Source organism: Setaria viridis, chromosome 2, assembly GCF_005286985.2.
Source record: "Setaria viridis chromosome 2, Setaria_viridis_v4.0, whole genome shotgun sequence".
In the NCBI taxonomy this organism is placed as follows: domain Eukaryota; kingdom Viridiplantae; phylum Streptophyta; class Magnoliopsida; order Poales; family Poaceae; genus Setaria; species Setaria viridis.
The window spans coordinates 8812545-8828703 of record NC_048264.2 but is presented as its reverse complement, the minus strand read 5'-3'; the positions used below and the strand labels follow the sequence as shown (position 1 = coordinate 8828703).

Sequence of the window (16159 nt, the reverse complement as noted above, 5' to 3'; positions counted from 1 at the left end):
GCCACAATGATTACACTTGGCAGAGATCCTTACCTTCTTCCCATTGATGTCCTTGAAGATCTTTTCAAAGTCCTTCCAGCACTCAGAGGTGGTGGAACGGGTCCTCTTGGTGCCACTGCTCACCATGTCTGGATCAGGAGCATCAGGTGCTTCTTGACCAGCAAGTGGTGCTTCAGCATCAGCTATGTCGATTGGATCAACAGCGCTGCCACTGAATAGCTCGTCCCACTCTGCCTCCATGTCACTCTCACCATCACCTCACTGGCCCATCATCCGAAGCTAGTCGTTGATGGTGTGCTCCTGGAAATCGTCATCGCCGTCCATCGCCAACGCTCTGGTCCCTCAACGGATCAACCTGCGAACACAAAACAAGAACGAATCAGTAGAAGAACACCAACAAATCAGTAGAAGAACACCACCAGACAACAACACAACGGCTTACCAACGAATCCGGAGCACCAGAGCACATGGCAAGGTCAACGAACAACGGATTCGGAGCACAAGAGCTAGGGAGGAGCGAGAGGAGGCAACAGGACAGTGGACAGAGGAGTGGGCGAGAGCCCAGAGGTGGGGGAAGAAGACAACAACGCAACGGCTTACTAACGAATCCGGAGCACTAGAGCACACGGCAAGGTGAACTAACAATGGATCTGAACACCGGAGCTAGGGAGGAGCGAGAGGAGGCGGGGGTTGGGGGAAGAAGACGACACACCAATGAATCAATAGAAGAACACCAACAGACAACGGTCGGGAGACGAGGGGGGGCCAGGGGCGCCGGTAGGCGGCCGACGCCGGCCTCTGGTCGCTGGAGAGGGAGGAAACAAGAGGGGCAGAGGCGAGAGAGCGGAGATTGAGAGGAGGAGAGCCAGAGGCGGCGAGGCGTGTGAGAGAGCGGAGAGCCAGAGGCGCGTGAGAGATCCAGATCCAGAGCGGCGGCGAGGGGATGGTAAATGTCACTAGGGTTTGCGGCCGAGGGGGGCGAGGCGGCTGGCGGGGTTATATACACCCCTCCCCAACGGCTTGATCCAACGGTCGGGAGGCGAAGGGACGCCAGAGATCAACGGTCGGGAGGCGAGGGGTGCGGGGTGTCGGGCCAGCATCGGGCTGGCCCAATAATCGTGCCGTGCCCGTGCTGGCCCAACGTGCTGGCCCGGCCCTAGCACTATTCCCCTCGTGCGGGCTCATGCTCGTGCCGGATTTTTAGTGTCGGGCCTCGGGCCGCCCAGTGGACCTGGCCCATTTGAAAATCTATACATCCAATGTGCGACGGTGACCAAAGAAAAACTAAATGATGGTCGTATTTCCTAATCAATTGTATTTTCATATGCCCAACGCGCTTGGGCATCTCCATGTGCAATAATAAACAGACAAAAGCTGCACAGTCCACATAAGGCCTGCGCCAACTAGCTGTATAAAAAGTTTAAAACAAAGACGAAGACCAAGAACACAGCCAGCTATGCAGATTATACTTTACTTGCTTCTTCCCCAATGCATCCTTGCATTGCTGGACCTCAAATTCCCAACTCAACCGTTGCCAACTCCAATCACAGCCTCCTCCTCCGACATCATCGTCTAAAGCAAGAAAACTTGCTACAACGACGATCGCTGCCGGCGAGCTCATTCAACCATGTGCGGCTGCTGCGATGACTGCGGCGACAGGTTCTGCTGCTGCATCCCCTACCACGTCCGGGAGGACATCAAGGGTTGCCTCATCCTCCTCGCCGTCGTCATCGGGCTGGCCGTCGTGGCCGGCGTGGTCCTCATCATCATCATCTTCGGCGGGCCCCTCCGCCACGTCAAGATCACCGTCGAGGACGCCTCCCTCACCCGCTTCGCGCTGGTGACGTCCTCGCCGGCGACGACGGCGCTCGCGTACAACCTCACGGTGGCGCTGACCGTCCGCAACCCCAACTGGGCCATCGGCATCAAGCACGACAAGCCGCTGGAGGCGGCGTACACCTTCGACGGGCAGCCGTTCGAGCGCGTGCAGGTCGCCGACAAGGGCGCCAAGCTGGGCGCCAGGAAGACGGTGGTGTACCGCCTCGCCTCCGGCTCCGAGGGCCGCGCCGTCGCGCTGGGCAACGCCGGCGAGGCCGAGTTCAGGAAGGAGAACGCCACGGGGGTGTTCGAGGTGGAGGTCGCCGTCACCGGCAAGTTCAAGTACACGCTGCGCAAGACCAAGTGCAAGATCGAGGCGACGTGCCCGCTCAAGCTGCAGCTCGTCACGCCGGGGGCCACGGCCGTCGTGTTCCAGAAGGTCGATTGCAAGCTCGCCAAGTCGGACGATAAGTATTGCTAGAGATGGCTCGATTTTAATTTGGAAAGTTCGTTGACGTATTGGTTTAATATGTGTGTTTATTTTAAACTTGTATCCTTCTCCAAAATTCATTCTTTTGTTTGCGAATTGTGTATGGACAAGATTTATTTGCTTTCGTGAAATTTGTCGCGATGCGATTGAAGCACACTGTGTGACGATGCTTGAGTATGTGCTGTTCACGTTTTGAGATTGACCAAGCTTCTGGGGAAATCTTTGACACGCTTTACTTCACAGAAAAAGGATTTGACTTGCTCAGACGAAATGTGCTTTGATTCTTGGCAAAATGCCATCACGCCAGACGAGACTTCTTGGGGGGCGTTTGGATGAGTGCCTCTGCCAGCCAAGCCAAAAATTGGCCGTTGACTGCTGATGAGCGGACCGTTTGGACGCTGGCAAAGATTTCGCATGCCACGATTCTTGCAATTATTTTTTGCGCGTCTGGCCGGCCAAATCGGGGCGGCCGAATCGTCCGCAAACTTTGGCCGCGGCCGACGCTTTGTCAGGGCTAGTGGTCATGTGCCGGCAGTTGGACCTCCTTACTTCACCACATAAATGACCTGTTCCTTCTTTGGTCCTTCAAATTTTTTTTCCTTATTTGACACTGACTTCATCTTTCATTCCTAAATTGACACCCTGTTCGATTTTCCATCCGATCACCATTAAATTTCCCGTGAAAAAACTATTTTGCCTAGAACGTGGGACCTCTCATATCCTAAACAGCACCACCTCCGTCCACTTCGACTCCGACCTGCCACACTACAGCACCCACGGCAGCGTCCGCCGGGACCCCGCCAAGCACAGCCGCATCGTGTCCCCGCCGCTCACGTGGGCTGAGGCCCTGGACCTACTCCTCGCCAAGCTGCAGCCTCGAGCGGACCTCCGCTGCGTCGCCGCTGTCTCTAGCTCCGCGCAGCACGACAACGTGTACTGGGCTAGGGGCGCCGCCGTCGTGCTGGCCGTGCTCGACCCAGCCCGGAGCCTCGCGCCGCAGCTCGCGGCCGCGTTCGCGACGCCGGAGTCGCCCGTGTGGATGGACAGCAGCACGGCGGCACAGTGCCGGGAGGTGGAGGCAGTGATGGGTGGACATGATGCCGCTAGCCGCGCCAAGGCCATCGCTGCAGCTCACGCCGCTGGACCTCAAGGACGACGGCGGCGATGGCGGGGTGGGTGGGGTCGGCGCTGCGCCATCGTGGAGGCTGCCACGGCTCTCGCTCGATAGTCGCGTGGTTGTGGACGCCAGGGGCAAGCTCCGGCCGCACGACATCCGGACCTCACCCGCCCCCGACGGCGCGTCCCTGTTCCAGAGGCATAGCCGCTTTGATGCCCACGAGGTGTTCCTTGAATGGTAACACAAGGACGCAAGATTTAGACAGGTTCGGACCCTTCGGAGAGTAATACCCTACGTCTTGTGTTCTGGTGGATTATATTGCTAGTATGGGATGCGAAGAGTTGATGTCCGTTGGGTTGAGGTGAGTTTCATTACCCCTAGGGGGCGTCCCTGGCCGCCTTATATAGGCTGACGACCTAGGGTTACAAGTCGGATAGGATCTAATCCTAGTCGGCTGTTACATGGAAAGCAATCTGAGTCGGTTTACAACAAGTATCTCATCATATCTGGGTTGAATTGATTCGCCCGGCCTTCTAGTTTGTGCTCTATGCGTCTTCATGCTTTGGCCCGCATAGTGTAGTCAAGCGGGCCCACCTGTAAGGACCGACCAGTATCCTGGTCGGTTGGGACCTGTGGATACCCTTATCCCTCAAGCCCCCGAGTAACGTGGAGTCGAATAGGAGCCTGACGGATGCGCAACAAAGCTTGTAATATACTCGGCTGAAGTTGTGGTGTCATCATAGTGATGGAGAGGCTGCGCAGTGCTAAAAAAAGGAAAAAAATTGAAGCTTCCACAGGCATATGACCAAATGCGCATGGCTATGCGACTGCCGAGCTCTAGGATGTCTGTCATCATGTAGATCGAAAGGAAGCACATGGAGGGCTCGCAAGACGCACTGCATATGGAGTAGCCTCCGAGCATTGAAGTGATTAAAGTAATCAGTCCAATAGTCAAGAAAGTGATACATTGTTTCCATCGTAAAAGGGATCCAAATATAGTGCCCAGCCTCCGAGCGCGAGGACTGGTGGAGCTGCAGAGGCACACCGACCTGAAATAGGCGCCTAGCCCCCAAGCGTGAGGAGTGGCAGAGCCGCGGAAGCATGCCGACCTGAAGTAGGCACCCAACCCTTAAACGCGAGGACTGGTGGAGCCACGGATGCACGCCAACTTGAGATATGCGCCTAGCCCCCGAGCGCGAGGACTGGCGGAGCCATGGAGGCGCGCCGACTTGAAATAAGCACCCAGCCCCCGAGCGCGAGGACTGACGGGAGACGTGGAGGCACGCCGACCTGAAGCAGGCACCCAGCTCCTGAGCGCGAGGACTAGTGGAGCCATGGAGGCACGCCGAGTCATCTGTGGCACCCAGCCCTCGAGCCTGGATGCTGGATGAGCCGCAGAAGCACTCCAAGTTGCCTCTCCCTCCCAACCCTCGAGTCTGGGAAGTTGGCCGGGTGGTAGGAAGCATACCGAGTCGTTTATGGTGCCCAGCCCCCGAGCCTGGGAGCCGGACGAGCTGTGGAAGCACTCCAAGTCGCCTACTGTTGTGACGACCGGCCCCAAATCTTCCCAGTTAATCTTAACCCGAGCCCTGATCACCTATCTAGTTTTCCAAGCCTAAGTGTTCAACCTCCCGACCGGTCCCGACCCCTGAGACCCGATCCCTTCTCGTTTGTCACCGGTTCCGACCCCGCCAAACCCAGCCCACCGTCGGATCCTTCTAAGTCCTTCCAAAAGCACCGTCTATCTGACCGGTGGACCCGCGAGATCTTTTTTCCCCAGATCTTCCGCGACCGGCGCACTCGAGTTGCATGCCCGCTTCAGAGTCTCCCCGCCGCGTGGCTCAACTTCTCCGACGCCCGCCGATCAGCCTCGTCTCTAGCCCGCGACCAAGTGGATTCTCGCGCCCCCTTCCCCAATGGCAGCGGAAGCCCCTCTGCAACCTTTCTGCAACGCCTCGCCTCCCACGCCCATCATCACATCGCCAGATTTCGGCCGCAGAGCCCGATGTCGCCCGTCTTTTCCGTCACTTCGAACACAGTCGCGCCGCCTGGTCTTCGCTACCCGACGATTCCTCCTTCGCCAACCCCGACCACGACAGCGACAGCTCCTTTCCCCGCCCTGTCAGAAGCCGCCCGACAATATGTTGCTCCGCGCTCGCCCGCGCGCCCGCGGCTGCCTGTCTTCTCACCTGTGCGCCCTCGTTTCTAGCACCGTTAAACCGGTCACTTCCATCAAATCTACCGCACGACGACGCCCGCCTCCGCCAAATCTCAACCACCGGCATACTCGCTCCTGCGCCGCCCTGATGCCAGAGCCCAATGACCGCTGGCGTCATCCCCGAAGTCCTGCACCACCGCCCTTGTCGCTCAATCGCCGCCTCGGCAGAGCACTCCATTGCTTCTTCCCCGGCCTTCGCGCCGCTCACCTTCTCACTCCCGCGCCGCTTCCCTTCCCACTTCCCAGTCGCTATAAAAGGGAATGCGCGAGCCCCGCCGGAGTTTGCCTCCGCCATTGCTGCCTTCCACCATTTCTCTTGCTCCCTGCTCAAGCTCCTAGCGCCACACACTAAGTCCTGAGGAACTCTCCTCTCCGCTCCACTCCGTTTTCCCCAAACCATCCAGTCGCTTGCTCCTCCGTGCTGCGTAAGAGCTCACTTGTGTTTCACAAGAAGCACCGCCGCCGCCGGAGCACTGCCGGACCTCGCCGCTATTCAAAGCCTTAGTCCCTCCACCCAAGCCTGTCCCTTCCTGACCCCAAGCTTTCCTTATAGGAAGAAGGTAAGCTGCCGACCCCTGGTCCGCCTCGTCCGACCCCTGACCGCTTCGCCCGACCCTACCTTTTCCGCCGACCCCTCTCCGCCTCGCCCGAGGGCTCGGCTGTAACCTTTTATTCAAACCGAGGGTGTATGTGTAAAACTTGTGAACCCTTCAGCGTTGAGTGTCTAAGGATCCCTAGCACACCAACCCTCTAGTTAAGGGTCAGATCATAAGAGCCTTTCCTCCGACCCTTACCTCTTGATCTCCACCAGCTCCCTTGAACCTTCCCACCCTCCTGCTTTGTGTCACGAGTTTTTGGGCTCAAACTTGCAAGTGTTGCTGTTGAAATAACCGTCTATACTAACTAATGCATTACATTCGTGTAGAGCTGCGCCTCGCCGACGGCTTCTACGAGCTGCACCCGGTGCCAGAAGACGACGGTGTAGCTGAGCTCCTGCCCTCTGAAGCCGAAGCTGCCCCAGAAGTCGAGCAGTTCTCTTCCTCCTTGCTCGAAGGCAAGCCCCGGTTGCATGGAACCCCTATGTTCTCCAAACTTGCGCATGCCTTCTTTAACATGCTTGTGCATTTACGTATAGGAGTTGTTTGGAACCCTAGATGCAAATCTTAGCTCCCATGATCTGAACACTAGCTGTTGGACCGAGTAGATGCTTTGCTCAAATAGGAAGCGGTAAAAGCTGAGTGATTTCCTGTCACTCGCGAGTTTATAGGAGTTGGTTGAGTTCTCTTCTGTTACAACTATAAGGACGATGGATGGGGCAGGGTTTGGGTATCTCTTTGGTGGTTGGTTGATCGCCCCGTCTATCTATGAAACTTGACTAAGGCCCGACAGTGGTGGTGTTCGTGATCAAGTGTTTGAAAGTACTAACCTCATACTTAGTATGGGATGAGGAAGCCGAGTACCGGATTGAACCTGAACGTAAGCGGTCGCCCCATTATTCTTGGAACGGAGTTTCCCCTGCTGGTTGTCGCACGTGGTGGCGAGCGTGGTCACAGGATGGCAGAGGCCGGGTCTGTGGAACCTTGCACCAAAGGAAATGGGTCCGACACGGGTTAGGGGATTGATGGGGAAGGCCGACACAGGAAGCGACCTCCGGGTGCGCGAATGTCGTGAGGTTAGGTTCACCATGCATGGTTAAAGAACTCGAATCGATTCGTCTGCCTCTCACAGCTTGAGACTGCTTGATCGCTATGGTACCCTGAGTAAACAAGGAATCTGATGATAACATGGTTTTGTTGATATCTACATACCTTGATTTGATTCTATGGTTGCGTAGAATAGTTTGCAAAACCTAGACCGGTTAACGAACTTAGAACCGGAGCTAAAACTTGAAAATAGGGTTTTACTTAGTGCTTTTGGCAAACAAACCCCCCCCTCAGCCAAAAAGCCCTGCATGTCTAGAAGTGTGGAGTAGCTTTACTCCTGTCGGTTAAGTCTTGTTGAGCTTAGTAGCTCAGCCTTGTTGTGGCTCCTGTTTTTCAGGTGAAGTTGCTGCTCCCGACCCTTCTCCTGCTGGCACTTGGCCGCCCCAGCTCCCTCCGGGGTGGACGGTCGAGTGGGATCCCTCCTCGGACGGCGAGGAGAGGGATCAGTGATGTCCCGGCTGGCCTCACTAGGGATGTCCGACCCCGACGTTGCTTCCGCTAGTGGTTTTGCTTTCCGTTGTTTTCTAAAAACCCTGTAAAACTCTGATGTTTATTTCATAATCAAGCTAAGTGGTTCAATTGTTAACTCGGTGGACTTGTTGTACTCTCTGGAACCGCTCACCTTCGTGTGGATCTGCTAAAATGGTCCTGTTTAAGTGGTTAAATCGGAGGAGATCCGACGGCACTTCGTGTTTACTCGGCTTAGGCATGAGCGTCGCGTATCAGGCGGCTAAATCATGTTTAACCAAGTAGATCCGAAGTGGATCCGCCACAACTGTCCCGAGCCAGAGAGGTCAGCCGGGCAATGGGAGGCACGCCGAGTCGTCTGTAGCGCTCAGCCCCCAAGCCTGGGAGCCGGCTGAGCCACGGAAGCACGCTGAGTCACCTACCACCCCAAGCCAGAGAGGTCAGCCGGGCAATGGAAGGTATGCCGAGTCGCCTCCCGCCCCGAGCCAGAGAGGTCAGCCTGGCAATAGGAGGCGCGCTGAGTAGTTCCAGAGCTGTAAAAGGACAATACAAACATTATGTAGCTTAATGTAGAGCATTTAATAATTGAATAACTCAATGTTTTATCGGCTTAAAAGTAAATCCTTGCACGTCCTGCTCTTGTGGGTCATGTAATTTCCTCGGGTAGTTAGCTTGTTACATTTAAGCACCTAGCCTTACTTAGCCAGCAATTTGCTGAGAGCGGATCTCGAGCTTGTAGATGGGGTATCACAAGATGAGTTGAGGTTTCATGGATTAAAGTGTGTGCTACCGAAGTACTTTAGCAAACGTTAAGAGAGATAGACAAGCCGCAAAGTAGTTGGAACTGTTCGGAAAAGTAAAGAGCGTGTGCGTGGCACTCATAGGGTGCAACCCTCGATTTCCCGTGTAGTGGACAGACCAAGCTGTATAAGCAGTTGGAGGTGCGACCAGGGTGGTCGGCGAAAGTCACGGAGACATAGGAGAATTGAGGCGTGTAGAGATATACGGAAGTCGTAAAATATTTAATTGAATATATGACTTAGCTTGGTTCGTGGCCGAGTCAAAGAATGCGCCAAGTCGGCTGAAGGCCTTGATGAAGGAGCCCACCGTGGAGTGTGCCAAGAATGTCATGGAGCTTTTAAAGATGCGCTTCCCCTGGCTGGCTGTGGAGCGCGTCGGAACGGGTGCTACCGAGGACTTTGATGCTGGTAACCTCCCGGAGCTGGCTGAGCAATATCAACAAGCTGCGGATCCAACATAGTTAAGGAGCTGGACCTGTAACGAAAAAACTGTAAAATGTATTAATATGTGTCGTGGGGCAAGAAAACTTGTTGATTAACTTATGTAAAAGCAAAACTCCTTCCCTCCCTTGGTATGTTTGATAGGACACCGTGTGGCCTAGGCTTGTTGCTGCTAACCGCCTAGCCTTGCCTATCCAGCACTTTGCTGAGAGCGGATCTCGAGCTTGTAGAGGGGCGAACGCAAGGTTGTCTAAGTTTTGCATGCTAGGACGTTGTCGACACGAGTTAGTTGCACAACCTTGAGAGGGGTAGGAGAAAAGTTGGGACCCGGAGGTCAGCGCGTAGCGGGCGAAGCCCCCGAGTGTAAAGGCGAGGGTGTGGTCTGTCGAACAAGTCGGACAACCCCCGAGCGTGATTAAGAGCTTGGCTAAGAAAGTGAGAAGGTAGTAGGTACACAAAGGACCTCTTGGGTTTTATTTATTCAATATGAGAAAGTTGAAAGAGTACATAGCTTTTATATCCTAAGGGTAGAAGCGCCGTAGGTGTTGGATGTTCACCATAGCTCGGAAATTGGGTAGGTTTGGGTGGATCTTCAGATTGGATCTGGAACGACTGCGCGAGTTTTTCGTAAAACATGGCAGCTGAGTTCTTGATGCCAAAAAGGGCGTGAGGAAGGTTCGGCGCCGACCTTCCATGGCGTAGGGCCGCCTCGGAGATGTTGATGCACTCAGCAATGGTGTTGCTGATGCGATCTAGCCCCGTGATTAGATCGGAGAGCGTGGGTGGGTGGGTTGCCACGAGAATGTGTGGGACCCTCTCTGAGAGAGAGATCACCAACCTGCTGGGCAAATGGTATGATGATCCTCGGGTGAAAATCTTGCTCCGTCGGTGCAGATCCGACAGATGCCGAGCTGCTGGCGGACGCCGAGTCGGCGAAGGAGACAGTGGAGTCAAATTCCACAGGCATGCTCCCGAAGCATAGCTGGATCGGTTTGGCTATGAAGTCATTCATGCTCTCGGGGAAGATGACGTGGGTGCGAGATGCCATCAAGCTTGCTGGGGAGGTTCTCGCAGGTGGTATATGTAGGCGGGGAGATCGTAAGACCAAGAGCTTGAATGGTAACACAAGGGCGCAAGGTTTAGACAAGTTCGGGCATCCGTCGAGTAATACCATACGTCCTGTGTTCTGATGGATTGTATGGCTAGTATGGGATGCGAAGAGTTGATGTCCGTTGGGTTGAGTTGAGTTTCTTTACCCCCAGGGGGTGTCCATGGCCGCCTTATATGGGCTGACGACCTAGAGTTACAAGTTGGATATAATCTAATCCTAGTCGGTTGTTACATGAAAAGCAATCTGAGTCGGTTTACAACAAGTATCCTGTGATATCCGGACTGAATTGATTCGCCCGACCTCCTAGCTTGAGCTCCACACGTCTTCATGTCTTGGCCCGCACGGCGTGGTCATGCGGGCCCACGTATCTGGTGGGGACCCGTGGGTACCCATATCCACCGTCCAGGATACGTTCATAGCTTATGCAATATTAGTTTTATATATAATTGATGTTTATTGATTTTAGTATATCTGTTTCATACACATATATATATATATATATGTAGGTTCTGAACCAAATTATGTGTTTACAATTTTTGCTTAATTTCTTTATCGATAATTAGAGAAAAAAGAAAATAAAGAAAGTGGGGGCTGTCAGGATGAAGTTTTGAGGTTTTCTCGGTGGACTGAGCAGCGACTGGACCACGAGAAAGAAACGCACACAACCCGCAGCAGCTGCCACCAACCGCCTGTCGTTTAGCTATCAGAAATCGCATCCTAGGTTCCTCCCCGACGCGCGCGCTAATTAGCGGTCCCCATACTGACCTTAGGACCCACGTTACTGGCATGTAATGTTGAAGCCCACGATGATTTGTTTTGGTAACTTGATCTTAAACTAGTCAGTACTTCCGATGACATAACTTTATAGTTTACAAAGAAGCACTAAGGTACGTTTAGTTGTATGCACCACATGATGCATTTATGAATGATTCTGAATGGGTGGTTCAATCAATTTACTTGTACCATATGATTTACTCTAATTAGTAGAATAATATATTAAGTGGGATGATCTCATCCTAGATGAGCTGGTACAATTCACCTAACCAAACAAAAGGATCATTATTATTTTGAATCATTTCATACATGAATCAAATAATACAACCAACCAAACACCCTTTAAATTTTTTGTACTCCCCCTAGTCTTTATAAAAGAGTGATGTTCCGGTCGTGTCATTCAACGCGTTTAAACTTTGACATCAATAATTGAACTTTTGAAAAACGGTATAGCAATATTTTTATTTTTAAAGGTAGTTTGACTATAAACATTTTGTACCACTTTGTGTTATTAGTAACTACTAGTAGAAAATCTTTACTACGTACTAGTACTCGAATAATTAGCCCTATTAGCCGATCGAGAGTTCCGGCAGCTACATAGGATGGATTCTTAGCTACAAAGAAGAGAGTTGCAGATTAAGGCATAGAATAAATAACCTCCAAGGCGGGATAAAAACCTTGAATAAATAACCTCTACAATGCAAGTTCCATTTGGTATGTAAAGAGTCATACCTAGCAAATTGAGGGCCCTGTGTGCTCATTGAGGGATAATCTGGATATTGTGCCAATGCAGGCCATGCATGCTGATAATACATCGGTGAGCCAAATAATTGGCGAGCGATTCATCCACCCGCAACTCGCCTACATGCAGTCGGTCGGCGGAAAAAACAAACTAGAGTGCGAGCTTTGGGCGCTGGCATGCTAATGATGGGCATCAATCAAAAATAGAGTCCGCATTCCCAGTCGACGGCCAAAATATTGGTGGGGCTGGTGTTGGTGTCGTCCTATATATATCCTTTTATGTAAGAAAATTGTATCGTCTTGAAAGTGTAGCATGAATAATTTGCAGAAAGTTTCCTTTTGTAACTTTTTCATGAAAAGGTATATTAAACTATTTTTTTTTGCTAAAGATGATCTACTAAACGCAATAGCAAACGAAGGGGGTGTTAGGTTCTTTTGTCAGGACTAAAATTTATGTCACATCGAATATTTGGACGTTAATTAGGAGAACTAAATATGACCTAATTATAAAACTAATTATATAATTATATAGATGGAGGCTAATTCATGAGATGAATCTATTAAGCCTAATTAATCCATCATTAGCACATATTTAGTGTAGCAACATATTGTTAAATCATGGACTAATTAGGCTTAATAGATTCGTCTCGCATATTAGTCTATAATTAATCTATGTTTAATATTCCTAATTAGTATCAAACATTCGATGTGATAGGAATTTTAGAAGGTTCTCCAAACACCCCCGAAGTTTGTGTAAGATTCTAATGGTTTGGTGCTGAAAACTGAAAGCAACTTGCTAAGGACTTGACGCCGTCCAAAAACGTTTTTTTCCTATATTTGAAGCAAAATTTAGCTTTAGTTCTGAATACCATATGAAGTTTTTTAATCCTCAATTCCAGTAAGATATGCATAAAACTATAGAATAAAGAGATGAGCTAATTGGAAGATTACATGTAATTTTTAACCAATGATGCTACATACTAGTGAGTTAATGTCCGAAACAATTACATGCATGATTAACACTAATCAAGAATTTGGGGTTATTTAAAAGTGGCGGCCTGTGAGAGTGCCCAGGGACGGCCCTACATAGGCAACCATAGTTTTAATTCGTGCACAACATGAAAGCATTTAATTGGATATTAGATCAGATCAATGAATGTGTGAAAGAGTTTCATTACATTTTAAAGTATGTGAGCCGAGTTTATTCCAACCGTAAAGATGTCTTCATTGGTATGACCATTTTGTCTATTGGGGTGTGCTCTTCGAGCAGCCATTCCTTGCTTCTCTCTCACCACTAGCTCCAAACATTCTTGAGCTCAAATATAGCAATGCAATTTAATTTGAAAATATCTGAAAATTATATATGTAATATTCTTTGTTATATTAATAAAATATACTGAATTGGCAATGAGATTTAATTTAGATAGTACATGGATCATGTCCAACTTTAATCCTAGTAATTTTGTAGGATTTTTTTATTGAGGATGCTTTCTGAATATTTGGCTTAATCTGAGGTATGTATGGTTACAAGTGAACATGATTAGGGAAAATTCAATGCTCTCTTGAGAGTAGTTGAAAATGGCATTTAGGTGGATTATTTGCCTTTCTCAGTCTCTCCCACTCTTACTCCAGATTGACTAGGATAGTATTCTCCAGCAGGAGCAACTCCAACAGCATGTACAGACTCCAAGCCCAAGTTTGGTCGATCCCCCGCACAAAGTTTGAGTGCCATTATTTTTCTGAGAACATAGTATAAATTCAAGACACTCATGTACCAGCATGCATACACTCACCCCGTACAAGCACATCTCAAAGAGTAGGCCAGCTGATCTTGAGATTGTATGAGTCACCATTGGCGTCTCGTTGTCGACACATTGACAGGCATATTGCCCACCATTGAAAAATAATTACGCACTAATATAAGCTCATGTGTTAAGTCAAAAACTCAAACCCAGATGAACATATTCCACCACAAAGACCTTGACCAACTAAGCTACCCTCTTCTCGAGTTTGGGTGTTATTAGGGAATGATGTAGAAATTGATAAAGTTGTGATAGAGGCATATGAGTAAGAAGACTTGGAAGCTATTTCCTAGGAAAATCCTTGAATATATTTTGTGAACAGATGGCCTCACCACGAGAGGGCCTTTTTCTTAGTGTCCCTATATGGAAATTTCTTAGGCCATGCTTTTTTACTGGTGATTTACTTTGTGTCATATTGCTTGCGGCACTACGGGACACAGGTGGTATGCCGAGTGCCAGGGGTACTCGGCGAAACCCAAAATACTCTCGGCAACAAGTTCGCTGAGTGTTACACTCGGTATCTGGCACACGGTAAAATTCCTGACGGTAAAGTAATTTCACCGAGTGTTTTTTGCCGGGCACTCGGCAAAAGCTTTGCCTAGTGCCTAGAAAACACTCGGCAAACCATTTTTTCGAGAAAAATAAAAAAAAAATGGCACGCCGACACCGTCGGCCGCACCACCAGCACCGCCGCCACCATCCACACCGCCGCTAGCCACCGCCACTGCCTCCCGCCGCCACGCCATGAACCCCGCCGCTGCCAGCACCGGCTCGCCGCCACCACGCCCCCGCGCCAGCCACCACCACACGCCCCCGCGCCAGCCACCACCACACGCCACTGCGCCCCTCGGTGGGCTCCCCGGACGGCCGAGACGGAGTCCGCCGGATCCGGGGAGGGGCGCCGCCGGTGACGGAGTGGAGGGGTGGGGAAGCAGATCCCAGGGGGGGCGCAGCGGGGAAGCAGATCCCGGGGACGGCACCGCCGGTGACAGAGGGGAGGGGCGGGGAAGAAGATCCGGTGGAGGGGCGCCGCGTGGAAGCAGATCCGGTGGAGGAGCCGGGCGGGCGGCGGATCCGGGCGCCGGGCGGCGGGCGGCGGCGGGTGGCAGCGGGAAGGAGAGAGGAAGAGGTGGGGGACGGGTGGGAGTAGTGACGGGGGGAGAGAGGAAGACCGAGGGGGCCGGGTGCGGTGCGGCCGGAACTTAAGTCCTTGGTGGCCGGGGACTTAAGTCGCCGAGTGTCCTAGGGTGACACTCGGTGAAGGGTTCTTTGCCGAGTGTCTAACCTAGGACACTCGGCAAAGCTATTTTAAAAAAAAATTAAAAATATTCAACAGTTTCAAAAAATTGTCAAAAATTTACATGAAATAATATATATTCTCTATTGACTATACAAAAAGTTTTGTAATCAAATCAAAACTCGACCGTCATTTTGACTCCAAATCTTATGCAATTCTTCTCAACGTTACTATTCTTCTTCTGAAATACTTCGGTTTGTAAACATCGTACGTGACGAAATGTGCAAAATACTCTCAATTTTTTTCCACAGCCTCCACCTATGATGTCATCACACCATGACAAATCTCATAATTTTCAGACTTTGCTTGTTTTTTTATAATTTAAAAATACCACTGCCACACATTCGTGGTCGTATTTCCTGAACAAGATGTTCGAAATTTCTTGTCATTTCATGGGTCAAGTCTCAAATTGGGCCGAATAACATGAATATCAATTTTCTACTCATTTTGTTCCATAATTTGAATCACTTGCAGTTCAAATTTGACTTATACCAAAAATTCCCTTGAAATGCAATTAATTAAATAAATATAGCAAATAAATCCAAAAATATACCAAATTTTAACATGGAGTACCACATATTGTATGTGGGGAGTAGAAAAAATTTCATGGTGAAAAGAGGAAAAAAAATTATTTTTTTGCCGAGTGTCAAAAAAAGACTCGGCAAACCCCCGTCTTTGCCGAGTGTTTTTTTTTGACACTCGGCAAACCGGGGGGTTTGCCGAGTGTTTTTTATTTGACACTCGGCAAAGCCCCGATTTGCCGAGTGTTTTTTATTTGCCGAGTGTTTTTGTCTTGGCACTCGGCGAAGAGCTTGTTTGCCGATTGCTCGAAAAAAAACACTCGGCAATTTTTAGCTTTGTTGGTCTAGTCTGTAGTATCCTGTTGTGTATTTGGTGCTTTTTTATGTTTCCTCACGTGTGTTCTATGGGCTGGTGTTATAGGTGGTGGTATTGTGATCCTTGTCGTTGGCTGTGGTATCCTCTCTTTTTTCTAAATGAGAACAGATTTTTATGGATGGGCTCGAGACGGTGAAGGAACGAAGGTGTCATCTGCACGCTTATTGATTTCTCCTTTTCAGCCATTTTCTTTAAATACTTCCTCTAAACGGAACACTTGTCATTTAGGATATCGACATGGTCTACAAGATGACACTTTAAGCAACGACCATAATTGAAGATGTGGCATTTCAGAAAGATGTAAATAATTATTTTGAAAGTATTTTTCATGGTGAATCTAGTAGTAACATATCTCTTATGTTGTGAACCATAGTAATATGTTACATATCTGATGTTTAAAGTTAAAACAGCTCGACTGACAGGAATCCTAAAACGATATGTATTTTGAATGAGAGGGATGCTAAATGGAGATCCAGCTCGCA

The 16159-nt window shown here is 50.2% G+C and overlaps 1 protein-coding gene across 1 annotated transcript; it reads left to right on the top strand.

Annotated features, from left to right (window-relative positions):
* The first annotated feature begins 1391 nt into the window (after nucleotides 1–1391).
* On the top strand, nucleotides 1392–2462 carry LOC117843109 (NDR1/HIN1-like protein 10). The gene has a single exon (XM_034723675.2). It carries the CDS (start codon nucleotides 1628–1630, stop codon nucleotides 2297–2299), a length of 672 nt encoding a protein of 223 aa, XP_034579566.1. The 5' UTR covers nucleotides 1392–1627; the 3' UTR covers nucleotides 2300–2462.
* The last annotated feature ends 13697 nt before the right edge of the window (nucleotides 2463–16159 follow it).